At 45.9% G+C, this 22,374-nt stretch overlaps 1 protein-coding gene across 2 annotated transcripts; it reads right to left on the bottom strand.

Moving 5' to 3' along the window:
• Positions 1 to 10,268: 10,268 nt before the first annotated feature.
• On the bottom strand, positions 10,269 to 18,437 carry pcdh18a (protocadherin 18a). Of its 2 annotated transcripts, none has more exons than XM_034086120.2 (4): positions 15,512 to 18,437; positions 14,821 to 14,909; positions 14,041 to 14,213; positions 10,269 to 11,881 (listed from the first exon to the last, which is right to left on the bottom strand). In XM_034086120.2, exons 1-4 carry the CDS (start codon positions 17,999 to 18,001, stop codon positions 11,070 to 11,072), a joined length of 3,564 nt encoding a protein of 1,187 aa, XP_033942011.1. In that variant the 5' UTR covers positions 18,002 to 18,437; the 3' UTR covers positions 10,269 to 11,069. The 2 variants fall into 2 exon arrangements, with proteins under 2 accessions (XP_033942011.1, XP_033942060.1); XM_034086169.2 differs by having other exon boundaries at positions 14,821 to 14,876.
• Positions 18,438 to 22,374: the final 3,937 nt, after the last annotated feature.

Raw genomic sequence — 22,374 nt, 5'->3', positions numbered from 1 at the left:
GTCACAATGGTGCGGTAAAGCAACTGCAGTACTGCTCCCGCTGCTCCGATTCTCCGGCCTATCTCACGCTCCGAACTGTAGACCCCCTCCCCAACGACTACGCCTCGAAATCCGATCCATGTATATTACAAACAGGATTGGTGACAAAGCGCAGCCCTGGCGGAGGTCAACCCTCACCGTAAATGGGTCCGACTTACTGCCGAGGACCCGGACACAGCTCTCGCTTTGGGAGTACAGAGATTGGATGGCCCTGAGTAGAGACCCCCTCACCCCATACTTCCGCAGCACCTCCCACAGTAACTCCCTGGGAACTCGGTCATATGCCTTCTCCAAGTCTACAAAACACATGTAGACCGGATAAGCGTACTTCCAGGCCCCCTCCAGGATCCTTGCGAGAGTAAAAAGCTGATCGGTCGTTCCAGGACTAGGACGGAATCCGCATTGTTCCTCCTCAATCTGAGGTTCGACAATCGGCCTGACCCTCCTTTCGAGTACCTTGGAGTAAACTTTCCCGGGGAGGCTGAGTAGTGTGATGCCTCTGTAATTGGCACACACCCTCTGATCCCCCTTTTTTAAAAGGGGAACCACCACCCCGGTCTGCCACTCCTTCGGTACTGTGTCCGACTTCCACGCAACGTTGATGAGACGTGACAACCGTCAGTCCCTCAACACCCAGAGCCTTAAGCATTTCTGGGCGGATCTCATCCACCCCCGGGGCTTTGCCACTGTGGAGTTGTTTGACAACCTCAGTGACCTCCCCCCGGGAGATTGGTGTTGATCCCCTGTCATACTCCAGGTCTGCCTCCAACATAGAGGGCGGAGTTGTCGGGTTCAGGAGTTCCTCAAAGTGTTCCTTCCAATGCATCAGTTGAGGTCAACAACGTCCCATCCTTACTGTACACAGCTTGGATGGTTCCCTGCTTCCCCCTCCTGAGGTGTCGGACAGTTTTCCAGAACAACTTTGGTGCCGCCCAAAAGTCCTTTTCCATGTCTTCTCCGAACTTCTCCCACACCCGCTGCTTTGCCTCGGCCACGGATGAGGCTGCTGCCCTTCGGGCCTGTCGGTACCTTGCATCTGCCTCGGGAGTCCCCTGGGATAACAAATCCCTGAAGGCCTCCTTCTTCAGTCGGACGGGTTTCCTGACCACCGGTGTCCACCAGGAGGTTTGAGGGTTACCGCCCCTTGAGACACCTAAGACCTTGAGACCACAGCTCCCCGCCGCGGCTTCGGCAATAGAGGCTTTGAACACCGACCACTCTGGTTCAATGTCCCCAACCTCCACAGGAATGCCCGAAAAGCTCCGCCAGAGGTGTGAGTTGAAGGCTTCCTGAACTTGGGCCTCTTCCAGACGTTCCCAGTTCACCCGAACTACACGTTTGGGCTTACCAGGTCTACCACCAGATGGTGATCAGTTGACAACTCCGCCCCTCTCTTTATCGGAGTGTCCAAAACATACGGCCTTAGGTCCGATGATACGATAACGAAATCGATCATGGACCTTCCTGCTAGGGTGCTCTGGTACCACGTACACTTATGAGCATCCTTATGTTCGAACATAGTGTTTGTTATGGCCAATCCATGACTAGCACAGAAGTCCAGTAACAAACCACCACTCTGGTTCAGATCAGGGGGGGCCGTTCCTCCCAATCACACCCCTCCAAGCGTCTCCATCATTGCCCACATGTGCGTTGAAGTCTCCCAGCAAGATTAAAGAGTCCCCTTCAGGAGCCCCATACAGGACTCTTTCCAGGGTCTCCAAGAAGGCTGTATACTCTGAACTGCTGTTTGGTGCATAAGCACACACAACAGTCAGAGTTCCCCCCCCCCCATAACCCACAGGCGTAGGGAGGCGACCCTCTCATCCACTGGGGTAAACTCCAACAACGAAGCACCCAACCGGGGACTTGTGAGTATCCCCACACCCGTCCGGCACCTCACACCTTGAGCAACTCCGGAGAAGAATAGAGTCCAACCCCTATCCGGAAGTAAGGTTCCAGAGCCGACGCTGTGCGTAGAGGTGAGCCCAACCAGATCCAACTGGTAATGCTTCACCTCCCGCACAAGCTCCGGCTCCTTCCCCCCCAGATAGGTGACGTTCCACGTCCCCAAAGCCAGCTGCTGTCGCCCGGGTCTGGTCTGTCGAGACCCTCTGCTTTCACTGCCACCCTTCTGGCAGCGCACCCGACCCCATCGCTGTTTCCCGTAGGTGGTGGGCCCGCAGGACGGAGAAGCGGAGGTGTTGCCCACGTTGCTTTTTCGGGCTGTGCCCGGCCGGGCTCTGTGGCAATCCCGGCCACCAGACGCTCGCCAACGAGTCCTCCTTCTGGGCCTGGCTCCAGAAGGGGACCCCGGGCTTCCTCCGGGCCGGGTATCCTCACTTTCTGTGTCGTCTTTCATGAGGTCTTTTGAACCAATCTTAGTCTGGCCCCTTGCCTGAGACCAATTTGCCATGGGAGACCCTACCAGGAACACAAGGTTCCAGACAACACAGCCCCCAAGTTCATCAGGGCACACAAACCTCTCTACCACGGTAAGGTGCTGGTTCTTCAGAGAGGTTTTTTACTTAATAAACGTAATCTTATATCTTTTTTTTTACATTAAACACTTTTCCCGTTTTGTTTGTATACATGTTAAAATGCATATGCACAGAAAAAGGTTTTTTAAAAACTACCGTCATGGGTTGTAATTCAAACCTTCAGTCCTATCTTCACATCTTCATCTTGACTTCTTACATCTTCACTTATATTATAAAAGTATATATTTGTATACACTTTGTCATATTAACAGCATACCCACATGTAGACAGCATACCTGTGATTACTTCTACATCAATGTGTCAGAAATGTCAGGGGTTTCACCTCCTGTGTTCTTTTCCTCTTCCAAATTCAAATCTCAGTTTTGAGGTGAAGCAGCAAGCCTGACTATAAATAAAGGTTTTTTTATTCTTCTCTGAGTAGCCTCTCCCAGGCTGCACCTGCCTTCAAGCCGCATGTAATGCCTCCTTCAATAGGATTGGAAGTCTGGTGAGCAAGTAAGCTCTGCACACATGACTGCAATCGGAAATACCTTTGCCTCATCTGTGCTCTCAGCCCTCCCTTCCTCTGACTCGTTCCAACTCCTGCCGCCAAACTCTGCTGCGGAAACTCTCCTCTCTACTCTCTCATCCTCTCTGGACTCTCTCTGTCCTCTCACATCTCGGCAGGCTCGTCAGTCCCCTCCTGCTCCCTGGCTAAATGACGCACTGCGTGCTAATGGAACCGTCCTTAGGGCAGCAGAGCGGAAACGGTGGAAATCCAAACACCACGACGACCTCCTAACCTATCAGGCTCTCCTCTCCTCTTTCTCTGCTTCGATCTCTCAGGCAAAAAGCACTTTCTTTCAAGATAAGATCCAATCTTCCTATTCCAATCCTAAAAAACTATTTTCCATCTTCTCCACCCTCTTGGACCCTCCCAAAGCCCCTCCCCCCTCCTCACTTCTGTCAAGCGACTTCGTTAACCACTTTGAAAAAAAGGTTGATGATATTCGCTCTTCTTTTTCTGACTCACCTTTACTCACCGATGGGTCACCAGACCCTCCTTCCACCCGCACACTAACCTCCTTTTCCCCTCTCTCGCCAAGTGAGGTTCTTACCCTCATTACCTCTGCCCGCCCTACCACCTGTCCTCTGGACCCTATCCCTTCAAACCTCCTTCAGACTATCGCTCCTGATATTCTACCGTTTCTCACCCATTTCATCAACACTTCTCTAACTTCTGGTCACTTTCCAAACAGTCTCAAGGAGTCAAGAGTAAACCCTCCCCTAAAGAAACCCGCTCTCAACCCGTCTGATGTTATAAACTACAGGCCTGTCTCTCTCCTCCCGTTCCTGTCTAAAACACTTGAACGCGCTGTCTTTAAACAACTCTCCTGTTATCTCCATCAGAACAACCTTCTGGATCTGCACCAGTCTGGTTTCAAGGCAGGTCACTCCACAGAAACTGCCCTCATTGCTGTCACTGAGGAACTGCACACTGCTAAATCAGCCTCCCTCTCCTCTGTCATCATCCTTTTGGACCTGTCTGCTGCATTCGACACGGTGAACCATCAAATCCTCCTTCGCACTCTCCAAGAACTTGGAGTTTCAGGCTCTGCACTTTCTCTCCTCACCTCATACCTCAAAGACCATACCTACAGGGTAACTTGGAGAGGGTCCGAGTCCGACCCTTGTCAATTAACTACAGGGGTCCCTCAGGGCTCTGTTCTTGGTCCCCTCCTCTTCTCCCTATACACAAACTCGCTCGGATCTGTCATTAGCCCGCATGGTTTTTCATACCACTGCTACGCTGACGACACCCAATTAATTCTGTCCTTTCCCCCGCTCAGAGACCCAGGTCGTCGCACGCATCTCTGCTTGTTTAGCTGACATCTCTCAGTGGATGTCCGCTCATCATCTCAAGCTGAACCTTGACAAAACTGAACTGCTTTTCCTTCCGGGAAAAGATTGTCCCACTCTTGACCTGACAATCAACATCGGCACCTCTGTTGTTTCCCCGACTCAGACTGCAAGGAATCTGGGTGTGATCCTAGATAACAACCTGTCCTTCACTGCAAACATCGCTGCTACAACCCGTTGCTGCAGATACACGCTTTACAACATCAGGAAGATACGTCCCCAGCTGACCCAGAAAGCGACGCAGCTTCTGGTCCAGGCTTTCGTCACCTCACGCCTAGACTACTGCAACTCCCTCCTGGCTGGTCTACCTGCATGTGCCATCCGACCTCTGCAGCTCATCCAGAATGCAGCGGCTCGTCTGGTCTTCAACCTTCCTAAATTTTCCCACACCACGCCGCTCCTCCACTCCCTTCATTGGCTTCCGGTAACTGCTAGAATTCACATCAAGACACTGGTACTTGCGTACCATGCTGCAAATGGATCTGGCCCTTCCTACATCCAGGACATGGTTAAACTGTACACCCCAGCGCGTGCTCTACGCTCTGCATCAGCCAAACGACTCGCTGCACCCTCGCTGCGAGGGGAACCCAAGTTCCCATCAGCAAAAACACGTGGGTTTGCTATCCTAGCTCCAAAATGGTGGAATGAGCTCCCCATTGACATCAGGACGGCAGAAAGCTTAGACACCTTCCGGCGCAGACTGAAAACTCATCTCTTTCGACTCCACCTCGAGCGATAGAATTACTAACAAAGAACTGCTAACAGAGTACTTATATACTAATAAAGGACTGGCTTATCTATAGCCAGTTGAGTAGCACTTGAAATACTTGGCTCTATGAAACCTGATGTACTTATATGATTCTGTTTTCTTCAAGGTTGTGTCTTCCTGGTCGAATGTACTTATTGTAAGTCGCTTTGGATAAAAGCGTCAGCTAAATGCAATGTAATGTAATGTAATAATGCGGGAATGTGAGAGCAGACAGGTGTCCGTGCTTGAATTTATCAACAATGTTGTAACCGTGTGCAGGAATGGCAGGGGCAGAAACACAAAAGTCTCACACATACATACACACACATACACACATATACACACATGCGCACACACACACACATACACACAGAAGGCCCAGACAGGTGCATATGACCTACAATTTCCACACTTTTCTTAGCCCCTGGGTGGTCATTGAAAATGTGTTCAGTGTTCAACAATGCTTGGATATAAACATACGTATAATCCCAGGTATACGAATATATATATACCTACATCCATATATACATTATCCATAATGTCTGTTATAATTACCAAAGACAACGGGGAAAATATAAAGTAAATAACTAAAGAAAAGAAAATGAAATAGAAATAAATTTCTTGAGACATACAGGCTCTGGCAGCTTTATCATATTGACTTGTTGTGGTACACACCTGAGCTCTGTTTATATTACAGGCCTACCAATATCCGGTTCCCTGACACTGTGTGTGTTTGTGTGCTGAGGGGTCAGCGTGGTGTGTTTGCATTCAGATGCGAGCAGACCCAATAACCCTGCACGACTTGCGCCTTCACCTCCTTCATTTCCTGTCATAATAACAATCAACACATTTTGGAAACCAAATGCTACTGTAAGGGAGATCTTCTAAAGTAAAAATAACTTGGTTATAAGTAACAGGGTACAAAAGTGTACATACCTAAATTACCAAAAGTAAAAGTTCTTATTTCAGTATTACACATTTCACAATCACATTTCCTTTCTTCTTTTGCACTTAATTATTAGTATTATTATTTGTTTGCAATCACTATTGATTTCATAGTATGTGTGTATAATAAGAGTATTACACCTTTAACCCAGCTGTTAAAGGTGTTTTTTTTTACTTTGTATACTTTTTGGTGCCTTACCAATAATGATGTATCATTATTTATTAGTTGATTTTATTTTTGCATTAATAACCTAAGTCTGCAAAGTACTAACTAAACTAAAGTAAAATATATTAAAATGTCACTATGGAGTTGGGTACAAGTAGTATAATGTGAAGTACAAGTACCTCAAATGCTGACCTAAAAACGTACTTGAGTAAATGTACTTTGTTACATTCCAACACTAGAAATAAAACAGTTCAGATTAAATATAGTCGAAAAGAGCATGAAAAATGATTATGTGTCTATGGGTGTGTGTGTGTGTGTGTGTGTGTGTGTGTGTGTGTGTGTGTGTGTGTGTGTGTGTGTGTGTGTGTGTGTGTGTGTGTGTGTGTGTGTGTGTGTGTGTGTGTGTGTGTGTGTGTGTGTGTGTGTGTGTGTGTGTGTGTGTGTGTGTGTGTGTGTGTGTGTGTGTGTGTGTGTGTGTGTGTGTGTGTGTGTGTGTGTGTGTGTGTGTGTGTGTGTGTGTGTTGACAGATGGACAGGCAGAAATAGCCGGCAGGTGAGAGTGAGATGTGGAGAGAGAAGATGGAAGAGAGCAGCTTTCAGATTGAAACGAGTGAAATGCAAGAAGTGAGACTGACAAACAATTTAACGGTGGATTTGTTAAGACAACAATAAACTGGAGTTCATTATTCAACATCACTTCAGTGCCACTGATGTATTTGTCTGAAATTAATTACCTGAGTGGTAATAAATGAGCAGTAGGTCTACCGGTTATTTTTTTCATATTACACACACCATTAACCCATGCCCAGGAAATGTGTTGTTGCTAAAGATCATCCATCATGCATTGCCAATATCAGTTTGAAATGAGACACACTGGTACTGCCTGTTATGCTGCCTTGTAAAAATAGAAATGTTGTTATGTTACCCAGGTCCATATTGCTAAATATTAATTTAGTCAAATTAACAGTTTGATATGTTGGGAGAATACTATTCACAAATTATAAAGCTCCAGCCAGCTAGCTTAGCGTAACACAAAGACCGGAAAATACGAAACAGCTATCTCACAAGATGCTAAATAGTGAGCTTTAGAAGTGTTTGGAAACCAATTTTGTCAAATGTTTGCACAAGGCATTTTTCGTTTTAGATGGGAAAAAAACATACTGCTCTCACTTAATATTACAGTAAGCGACAGCCAGCTAGCTTAGCACAGCTAAAGGTTGCTCATAGAAATATTCAGTTTTCTCTGCAGTAGGCTGTGCAGTGTCACATTTATGATGCATACATAGGAGCAGTGGCGGCTGGCCCATAGGGGCGCTAGGGGCGCCGCCCACCCTCTTCCCACATGTTTGATTGTCATTAAAAATAAATAAAAATATATATTTAAAAAAATATATATATATATATCATTTTTTTTTAATGAACAAGGTAAATATTATATAATTGGTATCAGTAAAATGTATAATCTACAATAAAATCTCGTTTAAAATTGTTTTACAATGTCTAAAGTTACTGATAAATCACATGTTTCCTGCCTGGCCGCAGCGTGTATCATTACCCTCTCTCGTCCGGGTGGTAGAAAGGAGCCCTCAGCCAGAGCAGCAGCAGCCAACAAGCTGACTGTTGCTATCTGTAAACTATGCCGCCGAAACATAATTTCAGCCAATCAGCGTCGTCAGATCTGATGCTCAAAGGGCGCCCTGTCAGCGCCCTGGCCTGTGTGTCTGTGAGTTGTTTGGACTCGTATCCAAGGTTGTCTGCAGGTGGAGACTCCGGTGCTAGTGGATCGCCGGAGCTGTAGATTAACATTTACATGCTTATTGTAGTTGTATAAGGGCAATGCCTGTAGCACCATGGAGCATATGTGTGGGCTGGACCTGTATTTTACAGGAAAGGAGTGAGCAGAGGGTGGAGTTGTCGATTCTTGTTCAGTTGCTCGCATTGCTAAAGAGACGCGCTACCATGGAAACCAAACAATGGTGTAGCTGTATTAAAGTCTGAGTGGAAACAGTCGTGAGTAAATCTGATTTTGTCAGAAATCGGGAGAAATATGACCCCGGGAGGAAACCGGGGAGAGGGCAATGAAATCGGGAGTCTCCCGCGAAAATCGGGAGGGTTGGCAAGTATGACACACACACACGCACACACACACATACATAATGTTCGTATTTAGTCCTGATTTTAAATGGGAATTAAATCATTTGAGTGTTCCCAAAGCACCAGTGTTCTGCAGTTTGTGTGGGCCTACTGTACTGTTGCACAGTGTTGGAAGATTCATAGCTAACCACACTGAAGATTATGGATTATCTCATATTTTTAAGCCTCAATTTGTCCTCCCCCCCTCTAACATCACCAGATAATTTAAGGGGTAATTTCTCAAAAATGTCTTCCGGGGGAGGATCCCCCAGGACCGCCTTAGTATGGTTTGGTCCCTATTTCCATAGCCCCACCAACAATATTTTCCACCAGCCGCCACTGCATAGGAGTGCCAATCGTGTTATCTAACTGAATAGGTTGAAATATTCCTTTAAAGCAGTTAATCCTCTCAAGAAAAATAGCAGTACATTGTTTAGGTGATTTGGGGAAACAGCCCTATGATATTATGGTATACCTGTAACACAAGCACCACAATCTTAAAAACAAACTCCCATAACCTTAGCACCACATCTAAGCTGTCCTTCTCGACTTTTCCACCATGTAGTGATTCACTGCTCCTTTTTTGCTTTTACACAGCCAACATATGGGCAGCTTTATGTTGTTTAAAGAAAAAAACAGTCATATGCAAATAAAAGGGACCTTTCATTTTTTGTCCATGTTTAAATATATGGTTAGACGAGAAATCAAGTAGTTGTAAAGTTGTTTAGCCTCGTGAAATAAAAAAAGTAGTATTCCAGAGCTAGCTTACAGACATAAAAGCTGATAAGCATAAGCAATGTTACATTCAGTATTTCCTGAGATAAGATAAAACAAGAAAAGATGGGATTCCTAAAGTATGTTAGGATTTCCTCTAGTCATTCACATTTAGGAAAAGCCTATCTTCATATCTCATTTTAGGATAGGACGTTTCTGTAACACAGCCCCAGGAGGCGACGCTAATTTAGCACCTAGCATGCTTTCTCCCTTCAGTCACACATAGTCAGCGCTTGTTGTTTATCGAAGCTTGGCCTTTTAATGATGAAGACAAATGAGCTCATTATTAAGTGCTTGGATGTACGCGTGAGATTAAGTGTGTTTGTTTTCACCTGCGTCTTTCGCTCTACTGTATGTTCTCATGTGTATAAGTGTGTTTTGCGCGTGTGCATGTTTGTGCTTGTGTATGTGTGTATGCAAATGTCTAACCTTTACCTTGTTAAAGCCCCATCTCACGAGGTTAATTGCTTCATTTAGCCTCGATTGTTGAATTTCCCCCAATTTTTAAGCTCAGCACTCTATTGTCTCCTGGCTGTGTGTGGGCCACGGTGTGTGTTCTTGCTCATGAGTGTATTAAGCCCTCATGATCATCATCAGCAGAGTGCGGGGGAGGGGCTCGCTACCCACACTTTCTATTTAATTGTATTACCAGCCCATATGGCCGCGGTGTACTTTTTGATTTCTCATCATGTGCAGCTATTATCAGACGCTGTTCATTTGCTAAGCGTATTTACAATAAGCGTGATACTGTCATGCATGAGAGAGACATTGAAGACAGACTATGAAACTAAATTAACGCCTAACTGCAATTTAATCTAAAGAGATCATTTGGGAATACATTTACAACTAATGGCGTGTTTATTAGCAGAGTCATGCTTGGGAATTGTTGCATAATGGGGCTCGGGTAGTTTTCCTGGAAAGCACATAGTTTTCTTGGCTATGCTGCAGTTTTGTCACTGGACATTAGGGGGTGCTAAGACACAGCCCCCCTGTCATTTATGGAAAACATGAGAAATAAAAAAGCAGATTCAGGAAATGTCTGAAAAAATCACGATATGAGACACTGTTATGAATCCCTCCACTTTATTTATCAACCAATGGTCACAAAGTCACCATACAAAACCAACTTCCAACATGGAACTGCATTGGAATGTGATTATTTTTTACCACGCACACACACACACACACATTCAATACCAACATTAAATACAATTGTTTTTATAAAATAAAGGGGCAGAGGAATAAGAGACACATTAAGTGATATTAAGACATGCAGTGAGAAATATAAAAAATAGACATTTGTTTTTTTTCTGTACAAACATACATGGACACATATAAATATATATAAGTAAAAAAGAGTGTATTTTTAAAATACAAAGGTCAAATTGTACAGTTACATTCCATGATAACAAAACATCGTTTCCACTAACACTGTACAATAGTGTACACCGTAAAAAAAAAGAAGCAGAAATTAGATAACACAACAGTTGGTTCCTCCCTGTGGAGTCTGTTCACGCTGCTGTAAACATTACAAATGAAGAAAGGGTACAGTTCTTGTTGGCGGATTTCCATTTGAAATCACTAATTCGCGCAACTTTCACAGAGACGGTAATAACAGCTGAGCAATCTGTTCTTGGAGCGCTCGCTTTGATGCCTTTAAGTCATGTTGATCCCTACTTCAGTGCCGTGTTTTTCACTTTTTCTCTGGGAGTCCTGTTCGCACTGAGAGGTATCAAGGATATTTGGTAAAAAACAAACAAGACAGGCATTACAGTGAACGAGAAAACAGTCATCATGACTGTCATATATGTTGGCACAAAGAGCAAGCAGGATGTTGTGAAATGCAAAACCATGCTATGCCTCCTCTCTAGTTCTGCCGGACATCCTGCAGCAGCTTGTTGATCTCGTGCACCAGCTCGCTAGCGTCCATGCCGGGCTCGTGGCGGCTTTCACTTCGCTTGCCTCCCTGATGGAAGACGCCATCGAAGTCGTCTTCCTCGTAATTCTCCGGGATCTCCTCCATGGCCGGCAGCCATTTGAGGTGCGGTGGCTGTCCATTGGTGGAGGTGGAGGTGGAAGTGGAGGATGAGGAAGGAGAGGGGGTGACGTGATTGTTTCCCATACTTCCACTTCCGGGGTTAAGGTAGTGGGTGTTGGCCGCCCATGCAGCCACACCCGGAGGGTAAGCGGGGGCTTTCCCACCCGGCAACAAGCCTCTGCGGTTGTCCTGAGGAACAGTGTTGTTACTGTGGTTACCTGCGATGTTGCCACCGCGCCCGCTTCCCCTCTCAGCGGTCGACGAGGACGAAGGCGGGCTGGTTTCAGTGCACTCTGCGTACGAGTCCATGTTAGGGGGGAGGAGCCTCTGGAACACAGAGTTCATCTCGGTGAGGAGGGAACCAGCCCCCCCTCCAGCAGCCGCACAAGCGTCGCTCCCATCTCCGGGGACCCCCGCCTCTTCGCTGCCGGGCTCCTTGCCGAAAGTGGAGAAGCTCTTGCGGCGCTCCGAATCTACAGAGGACTCGTCATCGTCGAGCTGCTGGGGCTGCTGGGAGGACTCCTCCCCGGGGATGTACATGTTGTTGCGGTAGTCACAGGAAGCAGGCGAGGTAAGGGGGGGCATCCAACACTGGTCAGAGTGTCCCAGGACGCGACATTCATCCGTGCACAGTCTCATAGCTGAAGAAAAAAAAGGACATAGTTAGGACCAGCTTGAAAAGCTTTTTTTAATGACTAGAACAGAACAATAAATAGAGGAGAAAAACAGAGAATGACAAAGCAAAAACAAGCAACAGATAATAAATAATGTTCAAAATTCTGGGGTTTGTTAAAACGTGGTGCTTTGGTAAAACAAGCTTATTTGTTCATGAAACCTGAGACTGTGGTAAGGAGGGGTAAGGTGTTTTTTGTATGTAATATTCTGTCCTCATACATTTGTTGGAAATAAGTAATCCAGCATGAAAAAAAACCTTTAAAATGCCAAAAATGTAATAAATCCTTTTTGATTTTGCTCTTAGTCAACTAAGACAGCGAAACTCAAGGATCCTCACAAACGATGTCCTTTTGCCAACACTATTGATTACCCCATGTACAAAACATGTTCAATATTTCATACATAAGGGCTCTTTCATTGACCTCAAGATCACAACAGGTACTGGTTTCCTTTTTTCTCATTATCTCTACATATCCCTGCTTGGAAGACCATATTGGTGATATGTACAGCTGACGGCACAGATACCAGGGCAGTGCCAGGTAAGAAAACAGTTTGTGGAACTGGATAAATAAATGAATAATTGCGAGAAGCCTCCCAAATGGCATTCCAGGCAGATGTTAATGTAATATTTGGCTGCTCTGCCAAGCATGCCCGCATCTCCTGAATATACTCGGCTGAGGCAGAGATTCGCTTGTTTTGTTCTTTTATCATATCTAGCATGAATAGCCACATTTGCCCATCTAAATAGAAAAATCTAAACAAATTAAATCTGTAGAAGAGAAAGAGGGATAATCCTCCCTCTCGGCTTATCATCTCCTTCCCCTCCCCTTTTTTTCATATTAGCATAAGAGCCAGAGGAAGGGAAGAGGAGGTAGGAAAGAGGTGCAACACCTCCAAGTCTTTCTCAAAGGGAGAAGAAAAAAAGAGATACTGAAACACTGCCCATGTCTGCCACCCCTCCCTTTAGCAATCTCGATAAAGATAGAGAATGCATTAACAAGTACAGAGGAGCGTGAGACGCCGAGGAGCTCTCAGGCATGTAGGAGTGCCGGAGACACGGACGGCGTAAGTGAGGGAGAGGGAGAATAACATCATTCTAAAAGCAATTACTATGAATTCTCCTCAGTTCAGACATGAAAGCGCACCACTGTCACTCACCAGGGGGGTAAAAAAAGAAAAAAAAACACAGACGCGTACCGCTGAGTGACAGGCGACTCATCTCCTCTCCGGGGAGGATTTTACAGACACGACTCTAACTTAAGGGCACACACTAAGATACACAAAGACACACACAAACAGCCAAACACAATGTAACCCTCCTCGGTGTGATAACGAGCGTGGAAATGAGGGCTGTGTGGAAGAATGGGCCTCAGCACAATGGGGATTGTGTTGGGAACAGGATGAATGGAGTGGCTGTAAAGGCAGGTGTACAGCCAAATAATGGGTTTAGGCCTGTGGTTGTCTATGGCGATCAAATGTGTCAGGAACAAGGTGGCCAGACTCTGGGTGTGGTCCGGGGATAATAGCTAATTTCACCGATTATGATTTGGTCTTGGAATCTGAGAAAAAACTCAATCTTGTCATTTTAACAGATTTGGAATATACTGAAGCCCTCAGAGGCAAGAGATGTTTTTTTATTTTGGGGATTAAATATCTAAGTCTAAGCAATTGTTTGGGTTTCTTCTGAGTTTTTCCTTGTCTGCTGCAATGGTCTTGTGACTGAGGGTGTCGTATGCTGTACACAGTGTAAAGCCACCTGAGACAAATGTGTAATTTGAGATATTTGACTGCATACATAATATTGATTGATATGTCCAATTGTAATGGTTTCATCTTCTGAGCAGGTACAAAAAAGATTTTCCCGGACCTTTTTTCCAAATGAAATGTTAAATCTATGAAAAAAAGGAGTAAAGAAGTTTGGGCCCATATTATTAGTATGTGTTGTTGTAATACTCAGTTTGGCCACAAGAGGCGGAAGTGCACCACTTCCCCAATGTTCCAAGTAAGGATAATAAAACTACATGTAGCCTATTATTCTGGAGGAGTTTTAACATGTTAAGACATTTATTTTAGTGTTGAGATGAGAGACTGTCAGGATGAGAAGGTGACGTAAGTTTCAGCTCACCTGGGTGGAGTCGATGGTGCATTTCGAGGTGTATGAGGTCAGAAAAGCCCTCCCCCAGCATCAGCCTGTCCACAGGGGATTCCCGACCCATGTCACAGTCACTGTCCCCCGCCTCGCTGTCCCCACGGCCACTGTCCTTCAGGCTGAACTTGTCCATGTCTTGTAATGCATATCTAAGAGGGACAAAAAGAAAAATCATGAACAAATATAAGTATCAATCTGTCGGAGAGATCTGAAAAACAATGTTTTGCCAATACAAAGTCAGGAAGCGTTATGTGTTGCTGGTAGAATCAATCTCAGAGGACACTGATGACAGGAAGGAATCAATCATTTAAAAACGTAAGGCTGCTCCTGGAGTCTGTCATGTATCTAGACAACACTCAGGCCCATAAATCCTAAAGGCAGGTAGATCCCTCAATAAATCTATCATAACAGCCACGAGGGGCAACAATAAATCTATCAACCAGAGATCATAAGGGGAGAATATGATGAAAGTAATGATGCTTTGCAACCTGAACCCATTTTTTTTTTAAATTGACTTTCAGATATGTGTCGCACACTTTTGAAACTGAATGACATTGGTGTGATAACTGAAATATGACAACACAAAAACATTTACACGCCTTCAAATTATGATCTACATGTAACTGAGCAACTGACAGGCACAACTGAACAACAGGTTGTTGGAACATGTAATATACAATGAAAAACAAGGGTTTGAAAAGTAAACAAAAGATAATCTTTCAGGGGGAGATGGACTGAGTGATTGGGGTAAATTACCTGTAGCTGCGGGAGTATTTGTTGCCACGGAAACTGGGTCTGGGCTGGTACTGGCCCTGATGGAGCATGGACAGAAGCTGTGAGACTTGCTACATCCAAAAAAAATAACAAAACAAAGAAAAAATAAAGAAAAAAAGGAAAAACGAAAAAAGGGGGGTTGAAAAACAGATGGGAATTGAGGAGGAGAAAAAAAAGAAGGGAGACAACACAAAAGACAAAATAATGGATGAGTAAACACAAAATGGATGATGGAGAGGCAGCTGAAATGGTCGAGACAAAATGGATGATGTTTAAACTAAATATTAAAAAAAGAGATTGGCGGGGGGGGATTCTATGTAAATATGGAGACATATGACTGAGGGGGTGAGTCAGGTGGTTATGATGGAGGTAATGGTGACGGGGTGCAAACAAGGTAAAGACAAAGACACATCTATAATCATCAACAGTTTTAATGAGTCACTTTGAACTACGGGCAGTGTTGATTAAGCCGCTGTCACACATGGAGATGAGTTAATTTGCTCAAACGGATACAGCTGTGTGTGTGTGTGTGTGTGTGTGTGTGTGTGTGTGTGTGTGTGTGTGTGTGTGTGTGTGTGTGTGTGTGTGTGTGTGTGTGTGTGTGTGTGTGTGTGTGTGTGTGTGTGTGTGTGTGTGTGTGTGTGTGTGTGTGTGTGTGTGTGTGCTCGCTCACCTCCACTGGTGGAGTTGCGTGTGCCAGTTCCAGGGCGAAGCTCTCTGGAATGTGATTGGACGAGATGGTCACCAGGCTGTTTAGTGACTGGTGGCTGTGGTGGTTCTGCCGGCTCCCCATCTGGGCTCGGTCCATGGGGGGCGTGTCCGACGGCGAGCGGTGGTGAGCTCTGATTGGCAGCGTGCCGTTCACCGTGGGAACAAGGGTGATGTCACCTTTGTGGATTTGGCGGGCAGGCTTCTTGGGATGGTGCTGGTGGGTGGATTCTGCCACCCTGCAGTTGTACGAGTGCCTCGTGTCCTTCTTCTCCCGGTTACAGTGGGCGGCGAACACAACCATGATGACCAGGAGCACGGTGCAGATGGCTCCCAGGGAGATGATGATGATCAGGGAAGCGTCGAGGGAAGACTCCCCCTGGTCCATCACCTGGACGTGATTCTCCATGTTCTCATGGAGGATGATTTTAAGAGCCGCCTTAGCACTGAGGTTCTCCCTACCCTGATCTCTAACCACCACAGTCAACTCAGCGTGTTCATGGGGGAAGTTCTCCAAACTTGCGTTGGCGTGGATTTCACACGTTCTTGGGTCAATCATGAAGAATCCTTCCTCGTTGCCACTGAGGATGGAGCAGATGAGCTCGGCGTTGACCCCGGTGTCGCGATCAGTCGCCCTAATAGCGGTTACTAAGTGTCCGGCCTCTGTGAACTTTGACGCAGGCACGTCAGCAGTGAAGTTCCACAGCTGGGGGACCACGATGACCGGAGGGTTGTCGTTTTCATCCAGAATGTTCAGAATTACCGTGGCGTTGCTGACCAGCGGTGGTTTCCCCGCGTCTTTGGCTAGCACAACAAAAGTGATGCGACTAACGTCCTCACGATCAAATGTGCGCAGAGCATAGATCGCGCCATTGGAGGGGTCAATAGTGACGTAGGTGGAGATGGAGCTCCCATGAACAGAGTTCTCCAAGATGGAGTAGCTCACCTGTCCATTGTTGTCCAGATCAGGATCAGTGGCCATGATGGAGGTCAGATACGCTCCAGGGGCATTGTTTTCCGATTTAAATATCTCATACTGACCCTTCTCGAACCGTGGGGGGTTGTCATTTTCATCAGTCACATGCACAGTAAAATGTTTGACAGTAGAGAGACTAGGGGTCCCTCGGTCCTCGGCCACCACTGTTAGACTGAACTCTGACCTCTTTTCTCGATCCAGGGACACATTTGTCAAAATCATGTAGTTGTTCTCATAGGATTTCTGAAGTTTGAAATATCCTTGACCGTGAAGCTTGCAGTCCACCTCACCATTCAGCCCAGAGTCCAAGTCCTCCACCCTAACTAGCGCTACAAACGTGTCCAAAGGAGAAGCCTCAGATATGTAAGCTGCGTCCCCATTCCCTTGAGAGGACATGAGATTGATGCTTATGTCAGGTTTATTGTCATTCACGTCCACCAGTTTGACCAGGATCTTGCAGTGAGCTGGCATGGAGTTGGGACCCATATCCTGTGCTTGGACATCAATGTCATACGAGTTAACAGCCTCATAGTCCACGCGCCTGATGAGAGTCAGACGGCCACTGTCAGGATTAATCTTGAATGTCTCCATTATTTTGGGGGACACGTGACTGCTGAATGAGTAGACTATTTTGGCGTTGGTGCCGTCATCCGCGTCAGTGGCGTTCAGGTCAATGATCAGTGTGCCAACAGGTGCGTTTTCTGGGAGATTTATGACATATGATGACTTTTCAAAAATTGGGCTGTTGTCGTTTGAGTCACTGACACTGATTTTAAGCAGGGTCGAACCTGTTCTTGGGGGAACGCCCCGATCAGAAGCCGTGTATTTAAGTTCATACCCGGAGCGCACCTCCCGATCCAACTCCCTGAGCACCACCAGCTCTGCATATTTAGCCCCGTCAGTCCTGGACTGGATATCAATCTTAAAGAAGTTGTTGGGCTCTAAGGCATACGTGTATAGTGCGTTTTCCCCGACATCAGGATCTGTGGCGCTGTCCAGGGGAATGCGCGCACCCACAGCCGCGCTCTCAGAGATGTCAATGGGGATAACGGCACGGGCGAACAAGGGTGCGTTATCGTTGATGTCCAACACTTCCACCTCGACGTGAAAAAGCTGCAAGTGCTCCGTGGGGAGCGTCAGCACGTCAAATTGAATAGAACAGTTGAGATTCTTTTCACAGAGTTTCTCACGGTCAATTTTGGTCCTGATGCTGATTTCTCCGTCCTGCTCGCGCACCGTGAGGAAAGACGAGCCCCCCCTCTGCATGGCTCTGAAGCGCAGCGACACGGAGCTCGGAAGTTTTGCCACAACATCCGCGACATCTTCTTTCAAATTGGCAATAACCGTGCCAACCTTCTGCTCTTCGTGAATCTGGTATTTCAATGTCTTACTGGTGACGTGTTGAGTCGCCATTGCCAAAACAGCCACAACTTTCCACATTCTTGTCACAAATAGTCCTTGCATTTTTCCTGGTTGCATTTCTAGCTGAAGCGAAACACAAATCCCCCGAAAAAACTCCAACCGCAGTCCCAGTTTTAACTTACTAAATGCTGTGCTCCTTCAATCAGCAGCTGCATGTCTCTCCGCGCAGCGAGGAGGAAAAACATTCAAATTCAAAAGATAAACTCGCTCAAGTTGTTCTAATCTTCAAAAGACATCCAAATGTACGTCTGCCTGCCTCCTTACAGATATGTTACGCGCGTCCAGTGTGCGCGAGGAGCATCTGAATGCCACTGAAATCTGTGCGCTCTTCCTCCCTCTCTTCCCTGCGTCTGCTCTGTGCGCCGTGCGCTCTCCTTCACTGCCTCACTCCGTTTGAGCTGCCTCTGCATACAGACTTGCCCAAAAATAACCCGCCTCTAACCAGTACATCAGCCCCGGCCTCCCTTTTCACATGTCGGGAAAGACAAACGCTTCTCAAATCAAAAGCTGGCCACTCAAACTCCAGAGGAGAGAGGGAAGGAGGCGCAAGAGGGGAGGCAATGGGGGGATTAAAAAAAAAACACCCCGCCCTGTGGGGTTCACTCACCCTACTTCTCAGAGTAACGATCATGCCCTTACAATGGACAAGGGAGAAAATAAACTGAAGAAGAAAACATTCATTGAAAAAGCTTATCCTGCCGTTTTTCACAGCTATAAAACCACAGGAAGGTTTATGAGTTCCTCGCTTCAGGTCTGTTCTCCCCAGACAGCATGGAGACGCACATAGTCTAAATAACCGTTAGACAAAGATAAAGCCACCTCAATCACCAGCAGTGTCACCCACCACCTTTAAAGCATTGATAGGCACACTTTTGTTATAGCACCCACAACCTATCCACAAACAGCTGACTGGCACTGGGTTGCAGGGCATTGTATATGCATGCCTTATAATGTATTTGGTCTTCACTTTCAAGTGGCAGCTGACTACCCCTCTTCTTCATGCACAGGCACTTTGTGCTGTATGTTTGAAGTGAACAAATTATGTGTTCACATGCGTCTCATCTGTGGCTGTCTGTGTGGGTGCAGAGTATAAGCCGGGTAAGCTGTGTGGAGAATCGCGTTGAAAGGCAGCCGGACTCTAATGAATGCCTTTAAATAGTTGGTCACGCCGAGGAACAGCTCTGTCCCCGTGCACAAATCTGTTCAACATCACTTCAAACTCCCTGCAGGAAGGAGGGTTTTTTGATAACGAGCGCAGCAACAAAAAACAACTCACCAGCTTGGATTATATTTTTTTAAACAGATCAATGAAGAAATTAAATGAGAGAAAGAAAGGAATGAGGGGAGAGACATCTAAGGTTTCACAATTGTGCACAACTGGGACCTCACATTCTTGAGACCATCTGGAGCAGTTTGTTTGGCACAAGGACCCGGCGATTACAGCCAACCAAACAAGGCTCAAACAGAGCCCCAAAACCCCACACAACTGGAAATTATTGTCACGGGAATAGTAAAAGATCCCCCCCCACCTCCCCCAACTGCCATCACATATTTCGTCATGTGCACGAGCTTGCGCGCGTCAAAGACAGTTAGAGAGGATAAAAACATGCGCTCAGCTAATAGGGACTTCAGTTATTGCAATAACAGCTTCATAAATATTCAAATGAAATACTATAGCAGGTGAGTTGGGAGATGAGACGCAACTGTATACGACCATCTGTGGCAGAACTCCCAGAACAAGCACCCCCCGGAAGAAGACTACAACTCATGACTGCCCCGCTCACCCTCGCTGATCGCTTAGCTGAAGTAATTTCCCAGGCAATGATTTGGGAGACCATAATTGGAATAGACAGATACGGAATATGCAAAAACAAATGAATAATTTACCACCAGCTGCTACCAACTGGCTTCATGAGCAATGTAATATGTAAAACTAAGCAGGACTAGATGTTATCCATTTGAACAGCGTGATTTAATGTGGGCTCATCTTCTAAGGAAACAAAACAATATCTTATTAAATATTCGAAAACGTGCACGGACACGGGTTTTTTTTAAACCCAGGAGCCTTAAATTGGTGGAAAAACCTTTATTCCCCTCTCCCTGTTCATGTCAGCAAAATGTTTGCATTCACGCCTCCTTCTTTTGCACATCTTTCACCATAGTGGTATTTAAACAGGTTTGATACGGGCGCCTAACATTTCCATAGCTACGAATGCTCACAATGCAGTAATGCAATTATGCCCTGCGTCCCAGAGAAGCTAATCACATTTGGAGAACAAAGTCCGCTCTGGAGTTTCTGGAAGAAGGGGAGCAAAAGAAAGAGTCGGAGGGGGTGGAGGTGAGAGTGGGGCGCGCGGGGGTCTTAAACACGGCGCGGAATAAAACAATTAATGTATAGAGCGAGGGGGTATAATCTAAGTAAAAAGCAGATGGAGACTTAATACATTTAGGCACGCTACATAACCAGAGGAGCCGAACAAACATGGCCTTTTGGGCGCTTAAGAACTCCAATAATCAAGGCGAAAAATATTCATCCTCAGCAGCAACAGGTGCAATACTCTTGTACGTTTTTTGTTTAACTTCTCCTTCTCCCGGGCTCCACCAAGATCATTTTATTGATCCATAGGTTGCTCTGAGGCCCAGATCTCCACACATACAACAAAAGGCGATCAGCACTAAACAAACAAACAGCTCTGGCTGCAGCTCCCCTCATTATCGCCTCCCTGTGCCGGGGCCTTGTCGCCATAAAGTGATAGTGTGAATTAAACGTCTGTCGTGAACATTCATGGCAATATTCTCTCCTTCCCTCCCAGCAGCAGGTGGGGCGGCCATAGTAAAATGCGTCTCTAGACCCCGGTTCATATTGGAGTCAAGAGGAATGTGTGTGTGCTTTTGGGTTGTAAAGGCACGTGAGCATCTGTCGCCTCGTCTGCCCGCTCATTGTCACTTATTCAATTAGCGGCGATTTGGTGGTTTCCATTTCAACGTTGGGGGGTGTTGGACCACAGAGAAGGAGTTTGCTTGCACTGCTGCTGAAGGGACATACCTCCCCCGTAACACACACACACACACACACACACACACACACACACACACACACACACACACACACACACACACACACACACACACACACACACACACACACACACACACACACACACACACACACACACACACACACACACACACACACACACACACACACACACACACACACACACACACACACACACACACACACACACACACACACACACACACACACACACACACACACACACACACACCAGATTGTTATTCATCCGAGTTCACTTTCCCCCCATCCTCTTATTCTCTTTCATTAGGGGTCCATGGGGCTTTATTACTTTATGACTCGTTCGCCACCATTGTGTGTGTGTATGTGTGCAGGGAAAACAAGAAAGAGTCTGCCTTGCCTTGTTCTTGCTCACAGTCCACGGTGGTGATCACACTCTGAGCGCAGCATATTGCAAGCGATGTCAACAGTTGGCCGACAAATGTAGAACTATAGGGCTGCTGAAAAGAATGTGTCTGGTCACCTTTTTTTAAAGCGTGGAGCATTACTGCAACGCTCCTACAGTCCCTCAGCCCGGCACCCAATGAAAAGAACAGGCTGTTACTTTTTTTTTTACAGACTTATGCGGTAGGAGAGGTGTATAAAATATTCATACCTTCCCTCTGCATGGGCAGTACAAAGTGTCATTTTAACTCCAGCACGGACATACTGTATGGTTGACCAATGCATTTTATTTTCTGTTCCATTCTACTCCTAAAGGACCGTGAACTGTCAGCGCTTGGCTTTGAGAAATGTCCCCAGTAGAACTTATTTTTCTTTGTTGTCAATATCAAATAAGAAGCTCCTTCCCTGTTCCATTGTAGTTTCTGGGTTGGAGTTTGTTTGTTTTGCATGACATGAGGGAGCAGTTTGGGTGTCTAATCATCCAGTCATTCTTGCCCTGGCCTCATTCTCTCGCTCTGATTCATACCTAGCTGACTTTATGTGTACACTTTATCTGACTGAATGGCATTGACAGCGAGGTGTTTTCCCCTTACCAAGACATGGCACAGAGAAACACAAAGGCATCACTTACAATCAGCACTGAAGCACTCAGGACTGAACCACTTTATCTCTCTCTGTCTCTGTAAGCAAGGCCCAGCTTCACATTGAATAGGAAACATCTCTAGTTCCTTCTAATAGCTGTTATTTTTATTCTCTCAGTCCTACATTAAAGGATAATTCTAGTTTACTGCAATTTAGGACTCATTTTGTGGTGACTATACTTTATTTTTCTTATAATAACATACTCAGAAGAGAAATTGCCTCAATTTGAAGACACAGTGACATTGCTACAAGTCAGAATGGGCTGAAAACATTTTTCCTTAATATTTGCTAATGATTGCATTCATTG

The sequence above is a fragment of the Pseudochaenichthys georgianus genome, chromosome 1, assembly GCF_902827115.2.
Source record: "Pseudochaenichthys georgianus chromosome 1, fPseGeo1.2, whole genome shotgun sequence".
Lineage (NCBI taxonomy): Eukaryota > Metazoa > Chordata > Actinopteri > Perciformes > Channichthyidae > Pseudochaenichthys > Pseudochaenichthys georgianus.
The sequence above is the reverse complement of the archived record's forward strand: the minus strand, read 5'-3'. Positions and strand labels throughout refer to the sequence as shown.